The 8,622-nt window shown below is 36.8% G+C and overlaps 1 protein-coding gene across 1 annotated transcript in view; it reads left to right on the top strand.

Annotated features, from left to right (window-relative positions):
* Positions 1–358: 358 nt before the first annotated feature.
* nme9 (NME/NM23 family member 9) overlaps positions 359–8,622 on the top strand; it is a 13,148-nt gene continuing 4,884 nt past the window's right edge. Inside the window, exons 1-12 of the mRNA XM_014016717.1 lie at positions 359–569; positions 681–738; positions 1,927–2,030; positions 2,109–2,180; positions 3,741–3,857; positions 4,243–4,324; positions 4,458–4,540; positions 4,640–4,732; positions 5,226–5,380; positions 6,676–6,908; positions 7,108–7,252; positions 7,332–7,439. Of these exons, the coding sequence (XP_013872171.1) occupies positions 537–569; positions 681–738; positions 1,927–2,030; positions 2,109–2,180; positions 3,741–3,857; positions 4,243–4,324; positions 4,458–4,540; positions 4,640–4,732; positions 5,226–5,380; positions 6,676–6,908; positions 7,108–7,252; positions 7,332–7,439 (1,283 nt within the window). The 5' untranslated portion in view covers positions 359–536. The remainder of the gene's footprint in view (positions 570–680; positions 739–1,926; positions 2,031–2,108; positions 2,181–3,740; positions 3,858–4,242; positions 4,325–4,457; positions 4,541–4,639; positions 4,733–5,225; positions 5,381–6,675; positions 6,909–7,107; positions 7,253–7,331; positions 7,440–8,622) is intronic.

Consider the following 8,622-nt stretch of genomic DNA (forward strand, 5'->3'; position numbering starts at 1 on the left):
GTTTTATTTTTTGCATAATGAACCATTTACTCTAACCACACAGGCAAGTTTTACTTGTAAACACTTGATAAATATTTATCTCATGCTCTATTAACAGCTAGCAAAGCTTATATTGATCTCACTGGTGCTTTCCCACCTTGATTATTTCTGTGACGCCGGTACAACCTTTGTTTTTCTGCCCTTAATCTTCTTGTGCGACTTCTCTTTCATCCAAATACAGAGTTGAAAACAACTTAGCAAACACAGCTCGGCCCAGAGCTTTTTTGTTTTCATGACACAATATTTTTCTTCTGCAGAATAATTATTTTAACTTGCAGATAAATAGTTGTGTTGTTTTAATATATAAATAGCTTGACAACAGCGACCCCTGGAGGTAAAACAATCGGAGTTACAACCTTTAAAAGTTGTTACTTGGTAACCAAGGTCCAAACAAGCAGGAACACCAAGAGGCTTGGAGAGTTTAGCTTTCTGCTAGAAGGCATTTGGTTACCTTTTTTGTAATTATTTGTTTATTTTGTGGGRAATATACGCATTCAATGGCCGGTAAGAAGAAAGAAGCGAGTCTACAGGTCAGGTGAAGTGCAACGTTTCTGTGAAACTACACTACAATTAACTAATTAACACTGGCTGAAATATTTGTATTAGATTCTAATTTTAATTATTTGACTTTTCTTGTTCAGGCGTCTGTCACAAACCAAGAGCAATGGGAGGAAATGCTTGCAACAAAAGGTTTAACAGGTAATCTCTAAAGCAGGGCTATTCAACTGGTGGCCTGCGGGCCACATTTGGCTTGCGAGTGACCAAAGTCTGGCCCGCCAATTGGTTCATTCATCCCTTAAGCCCAAACCCCCAGTTTTCTACTTTAATTACTCTAAGGTCTTTTAGTTAAACACAGACATGTTTGGTGTAAACGTCAGAATCTTGGCTACAAGCTGGTAAAATAAGAATTTTTTTTTAGTGTGCACAACTCAAATTTCCTTATAAAAAAAAGGGGAGAAGAGTAAATGGGTGCCTGGTTCTGAGGAATCAAAAAAAAAGGGATTACCAGTACTCCAAAAAATACTGTGGTTTTAATAAGGTCAGAAAACAGGATGCGTTTTGGCTACATGCCATCGTCAACTTGTTACAGATCAGACAAAGTACAAATTTATATAAAAAAGGGTTAAAAAGACACCTAAGCCAATCACAAACAGGTTGGGCAATCAGCCCAAAAAGAGAAACAACTGTGACTAACATGCACAACTAGCAGACTTCAATAAATACATGAAATCACAGAAAAGTTATAAAAACAGTTTTTACAAAAAGGACAAAAATCACAGAAAGCAGTTCAACGCCACTTCTTCATCAAGTCCTTTAGGGTTAACAGTCTGTAAAGAGTGGATCCAGGATGTAAAAACCGTGTCCATGAATATCCGAGACAGTTTCAGTTACAAGCAGTTGAAGATAAAATGATGAAAGTGAAAATAAAAATGGTTTAAAAATTTGGCAGGTCAGAGATGTTAAAAAATATTTGTGTCAAAAATGAGGCATAATGTGTTATTTATGTTTTTTTACTAGCACTTCTTTTATAGGGTTCCGTATGTTGTATTCATGATTAATGCAGCAAAGTAAACTATTTCAAAGGTAACAGATCTTTATAATACTTGGTTTATTTACATAATGACTTTAACTGCTGGATGTTTGGCCCCTCAGCTGTTGGCCTGCAGTAACTGTGGCCCCTGGAGGGATTTAGTTGAATAGCCCTGCTCCAAAGAGTTGTTCTTCTTTCTAAGAGAAATAATTTTGTTGAAGAGATCAGCAGTGTTTTTCATTGGCTGTATTTTGCTGCCCCTCTGTGTTCCTTCAGACAACTGCACCWGTCTGCCTCTTCTCTGTTTCTGTCTCCTCCTCTCATGATGTAAACACAGACTGTCTCTGTCCTCGCAGTTGTAGATGTGTACCAACGGTGGTGTGGGCCCTGTCGAGCTGTGGTTAGGCTCCTGAGAAAAATAAAGAACGAGCTGAGCGATGACCTCCTGCACTTTGCCACAGTGACGTCCCGATTTATTTCAAAATGTAAATTATTTTGAAGAGAACAGGAGCAGCTTTTGACTTGTGTTTGCTTGCAGGCTGAGGCAGACGGCGTTGATGCTTTGGAGAGGTACAGAGGAAAATGTGAACCCACCTTCCTCTTCTTTGGGGTAATAAGTGTGTCTATATATGTTTGAGTAATTTCATTTTAGAATGCGAACTGTAAATGTAAACCTGCTTGAGGGGTTTTACTTTCTTTTATTTTTTCTTTTGCCCCATTAAATATCCAAAGCCAACAAACATATTTGAAGCTTTAAATAAAGATAACACAACTCATTTTACCATAAATATAAAAACTTTTGCTTATTCTGGTATAAAATTGAAGCAGACCCCTTGCTTAGCAGCACTAACCTAAAAAATTAGTTCCACTAGTCCTAAAACACTAACTCAACTATTTAGGTCCCCTAATTTTAAAGCACTAATGCACAGAAAGTTTTAGCAAAAGCTAATTCTAAAGCACTAAAATAGCCCAGTCAACCCATGAGCATTCTTCAACAGACAACATGAGTCACATATTGTCATGTTGCTCTCTTAAGATTTACTGACATTCCTCAGTTGTATTTGAGTTCATTTATTGAATATATTGTCACCTAGTCAGAGTTCCTGCAGGTCCTTAAAAAGTCTTAAAAGTCATTGAATTCATTGATCCAAAATTAAGGCCTTAATTAGCCTTAAAATGTCTTAAATCTTTCTGAAGTCGTTAACACATTGTAAATAGAATGACTGTAATTCGCCTCAAATATTAAAATAATTGGTAATATTTATTTATTTTTTAAAACATTCACATTCCTCTTGGATATCACTTCCTGCTGCTTCACGTGTAAATATCTCAACAACTGTTCATCTGAGCATCATGAAATTTATTTCATAATATTTTAATAATGTTGTCTTTCCAAAACTGTATTCACATTTCTTACAAAAAAAATTGATGTCACCGGCACTTTAAGGTTTCATCTACAGCAAATTGGGGTTGGGTTGACTCCAAATTTTGGGTCATTATAAAATTTCAAGGAACTGAATCAAGTTTAAAACTGACTGCTAAGAATGTTTTTTGCTATATTTGACAAAAAAGCAGTTAGATATGGTTAAAAACAATAGGTTTATTAGGAATAGTTGAATACTTCAACCAAAAATACTTTGATTCATGAGTTTCTGCCAGTTTTTATTTATTTATTTATTGTTCATTTCATTTGGCTTTAAAAAGCCTTAAAAAGCCTTAAATTTAACTTGCTTTAAATAGGAACCCTGCTAGTAGATAAGTAACACATATATGAACAAAATGATTGACAGCTTTCACCCTCAGCTGTTAACATTGACGCTGATCAATAACATTTATTGACCTCAAGTTAGTGCTTCTAAATTTTGTCTTTAAATTTAGCAAGTGCTAATCCACTAATAAAATTTTAAATTAACAAAACCCYTAAAGCACTAAWCAGGAAATTAGTTCCCCTATTAGTGCTTTAGGGGAACTCTGCCCCTCCAGTGCTTAGAGGTCATAATATTGCAATGATTTTTTTTTCTCTCAGCTGATGACATCACATATCTTTTTCTATTTTTTGTTTGTTTTTTACTCACTATAGTTAAAATTACACATATTTTGAGCTTTCCCTCTTTTGCATCTTGTTTCAGATGAAATGTTAAATTGTTGACTGATTATGTTGAGTAAACAGGGTGGTGAGCTGGTGGCTGCGCTGCGAGGTCCCAACGGTCCTATGCTGGAGAAGATAATTGTGGGAGAACTGGCCAAAGAGAAACTGGTTCTGGACACTGATGGTGTACGAGAAGTGGTGAGCAGTGAGACACACACAGACACATATAGTGCTTAAACAATAAACAGATTTACTTGGCGTTGCTAATAATAATGTTTTGATTGAGACATGAGAACATCTTTTCTTCTAAGCATTATCTTCTTTGACAGATTATCCTTGATTTTTTTTTTTTGCAGATTGCTGAAGATATTTTTGAGTTGCCAGGAGACCATTTTTCATAGCATTGTGATGTTTTTAATTGCCAAATAATTATTAAATAATCAGTAACTCCAAAAGGTCATTCAAAAAAAAATCTTGCAAAAGGAATGTGCAGTTTGATCTGCAATAAACTCCTTTTWTATTGCTTTTGTTAATTAAAAATGTTTTGGTTTTAGTGTTTTCATCGGGTTTTGTTGTCTTCCAGGTTAAAGATGATGRTCTGTTGGAAGATGAAGAGAAAGAAGAAGAGAAGCTTCAGCCATCAGAAAAAGAAGGAAGTATAATTGGTACTGTGCAAACTACATCTTTTACAGCCACTTTACGCCAGATTTATCGTAGCTGTGATTGCTGTTTACAGGTGATTCTGTTTGCATTTTTACACCACTGATGATCATTAATCACTTGTCTCTCTCTCTTTAGTCCCTGCCAGTAAACCCTACACTGTTGCCATCATCAAACCAGATGCTGTTGCTCAGGGCAAAGCGAATGAGATCATTATGAAGGTACCCAGAAAAAAGATGTGCACGTTTTGAGATTACAGGATTTTCTCAAACCTTCCAGCAGGCGCTCATCCGCTCTGTCGACATCACTTACCTGGACAGATTCAAGACGCTGGCTTTGAGATCCTCGCACACGAGGAGCGCACACTGACGGAGGCCGAGGCTCGAGAGTTCTACCAACACAAAGCAGCAGAGGTACGGCAGGAACCGCTCGAAATGAAGCAGATTTAAAAAGTGTGGAATRTGCGAAAAGGGAAACATACGGCATCACATCAATGTCATGATAACACTGATATTACCGAAGTCAAGCTTTAAAAAAAAAGCTGATGATGCTGAATGTTTGTGAGGATACATTAATATTCTGAGTCAACACACCAACGTGTGTAAAAAAAAAATTATAATTTCAGTTGCTCCGCAATACGTTTGACATCCATCTGCGTTTCCACACGGGGCTCAAAATAGAGCTGCTGTGTAAGCAACTTTTTTGCTTAACAAGCTGTTTGTTACGAAACCAAACTGTTTGAGATTCAGCCAAGCAGTGTGTGTGAGAAAATGCTGGCAAATAAAGATGTTCGATAACGTGCAAAATTACAACAATCCGTCATATTTATCTCTTACACATGAACGCATTGAGTCAAAATAGAAATATTTAAAATATTGCTTTCTCTGCTCTGTTGTGGTTTTACAGACTTGCTTCGAGGACTTGGTGCAGTTTATGTCCGGTGGTCCCTCCCATATTCTGGTGCTTTCTCAAACAGAGAGCTCGGCCAGCGTTATACCAGCATGGCGTGAGTTCATTGGCCCGGCAGACCTGGAGGAGGCCAGGAGAGAAAGGCCAGAGAGGTCTGTGAAAGGACACATTCAAGGTGTTTCATATCACCTGCTGCCTTTCAGCACAGATTCATAGACTGAGATTTTCAAATCAGTTTTTGTGCATTCCCATGTGATGTCATGCTCAGAGTACCACTACCACATCAAATTTGCGTCAAAATCTGTTACTTTGACTTAAGTCATAGTAATTTTTGTTGGCTGTGGCGGTCTGGATCGACTCCAAAGTATAATCCTTAATAGATGTACACTTATTGATTACTTTCTGAAAGTTTCATTAAAACTCATCYAATGCTTCATGATGCTTGGACACAAACATTATTATCTGCTTTCACCTTTAATCATTGGGCTGCATAACAAAACAATGAAAGGGAAGSCTTTTGTTAAAAGTGCAGATATCTTTTTTTTTATTAATTTCGTTAAAGAAATAAACAAAACATTTCATACAATAATACAAATCAAATAAAATGAAAGGCAGAAGAAGAAGAAAAAATTTCTTAAATCTTCTCCTTTTTAAAAAATATTTCAAACAATAATAAACCAAATAATAAAACAAAACAAAAATTTCAACTCCTCAAACTAATAACTAATACAAATTAAACAATTTCATATTTTTTAMCCATTTTTYGTCGTTTTCTTAAAGGAATTAACTGATCCAATGGTTTTATAATCATTTTCCAGATTATTCCATAGTCTTATACCTTTTACTGAAGTGCGTCTGTCCTTCAAATTTGTTCTGATTTTCAGTTTAACAAACATTTGTAATCCCTTCAAATTACAGCAGCTTTCCCTCTTAACAAAACGTGATAGGATGTTTGACGGCAACACATTTCTATGAGCCTTATACATAACCTGCAGAATGTTATCATCAACCAACTCATGACATTTTAACAACTTTAATTGATGAAACAATACATTTGAAGGGTGATAGTAATGCTTTCTTGTAACAATTCTTATGGCTCTTTTTTTATAAAATAAAAAGAGGATTAGTTATGATTTTACATGCATTTTCCAAGACTTCTATACAATAAATCGAATRTGGAACAATTATTGCATTAAATAGTGCTTTATCATTAAATAACTCCTTAACTTTATACAGTCCTGCAATAGATTTTGCCATTTTTGTTCTTAAGTAATTTATATGAGGTTTCCATGTTAGTTTTTCATCAGTGATGATATCTCTGCCCTGTTAATCCCAACATATGAAGACAAGTCTCAGCTTAGAGGCTGGAACAGGGAGCGAACAGCACATTCTCGCCTGCTTGATCAGACACGCCCAAACATTATGCTTCTCTTTGGTCGAGCACCAGCCGAGCAACCATCTGGTCCTGCCCGCCTTCCTACAGCTTGCGGGCGCAATACGGCACCGAGGCTCCGTTCAACGCCGTGCACGGCAGCGAGGACAGCGACCGGGCCAGCGGGGAGCTCGCCTTCTTCTTCCCCAACTTCAGGACGGCCGCGGCGGTGGAGCAGGATGGAGAGGAAGGGCGTGTGGAGAGGACGCTGGCTCTTATCCGGCCCGACGTTGCCAGAGAGAGCAGAGGTGGGGTTCCAGCCAAACGCACAAGCACAAGAGCGCACACATATACACCATCCCTGTCCTTTTTAATATCACAGTAAAAGATACAGCCACGATTTTCTAACTCGCTTTGTAAACAAAAAGTCTGAGTGTGTCGGCTTTTGACTGTATTTGTCAGGTAAATTAAAGCGTGCTCATTCATGGCCTTTTTGTTGTTTTGCAGATGAGATCTTGGCCCAGATTCATGAGTCAGGCTTCACAGTTGCCCTCCGAAGAGAGGTGATGTTGACAGAAGAGCAGGTCCGACAGTTTTACTCCCAACACACTGATGAAGACTATTTCCCTGCTCTGCTGCGAAGCATGACCAGGTAGATTTGACCTTTTCTACAATCAATCTAAAAACCTAAAACCACTGCAGGCATTTCATCCACCTCTCTGTAATCACAGTGGACCAGTGCTTGCTTTGGCTTTGGCCAGAAAAGGAGCTGTTCTTCACTGGAAGAGCCTTATTGGTCCACCAGACCTTGGTAAAGCCAAAGAGGAAAGTCCTGAGTGGTGAGTGAGGGTCATCGTGGTGTCTAGGAGTAGAAAAGCAGAGGACTTTTCACGGCAAATCTGTGAGACAGCTTGTTAAATAAAACTCTCCTCCTGACCCCTCACCTTCATCTTGTCAAGTTATGATGAAAAGAAAATAACTTTTCCGCTGTTGCTCTCTAATTAAACCAGAAAAAAATGGGTTATTTACTAGCCTTTTTCCTAAATCACAGCCGTTACATGACAAAAATGTTGTCTCTTTCTACCCGCAAGGAAATTCATTCACTGCAGCTTCTGTGATTTGTCAAAAGGCAGATTCAAAAATGTCAAAATTACCAGAAGGCGAGACGACAGGATGAGCAGAAGTGACTGAAAGTACAGAAAATTATGCAATTTTCTTCCAAAAAACGTCACTTTTTAAAGGCCTATCTTTCTTGTGGGAAGCCATCAAATGTTTATATTTGAGGAGCTGCTGTAGCTCATTGGTCAGTACCAGAATTGTAAAGTAACTAAGTATAAATACTTTATTTCTGTACTCAAGTAGAATTTTTGGTTATCTGTACTTTACTTGAGTAATTTTTCAGCCTACATTCTACCTCTTAAATTTTCACACAATCATCTGTACTTTCTACTCCTTACATTTTTAAAAAAGACAAGAAGTAGAAAGTCGTTACTTTTATTTCATTTTTGCTTGTTTTTATTCCAGCTTGTTATTGTAAAAAATAAATACTATCCATATAAACTATACCTCCTAGATAGAGTGAATTTAATTGTGGTTGAATGAGAAGTATAAATAATAGGACTGTGAAATTAATCGAGTTAACTCATATTGATTAATTTTAGTGCTGTGCATAGATTAAAAATTGTAATCACTATCAATCTAACTTTTTTCTCTTTTTTTTTTCAAACAATCACTTAACTATGGCTAAATATGTTGGTTTGTATATTGCAATGCACCCAGTGCAGGCCAGGTCATGTTTGTAAATGAGAAGTGGTTCTCAAACAGTTTACCTGGATAAATAAAAGTTAAAAATAAAATAAATTTAAAAAAACTCAGTGTAACACAGGTCATGTTTGTAAATGAGAAGTGGTTCTCAAACAGTTTACCTGGACAAATAAAAGTTAAAAATAAAATAAATTTAAAAAAACTCAGTGTAACACATTATGTACAGTTTTTTTCTTTTTGTCTTCTTATGGCTTATTT

This window comes from Austrofundulus limnaeus, unplaced genomic scaffold (assembly GCF_001266775.1).
Source record: "Austrofundulus limnaeus strain Quisiro unplaced genomic scaffold, Austrofundulus_limnaeus-1.0 Scaffold152, whole genome shotgun sequence".
Taxonomy (NCBI): domain Eukaryota; kingdom Metazoa; phylum Chordata; class Actinopteri; order Cyprinodontiformes; family Rivulidae; genus Austrofundulus; species Austrofundulus limnaeus.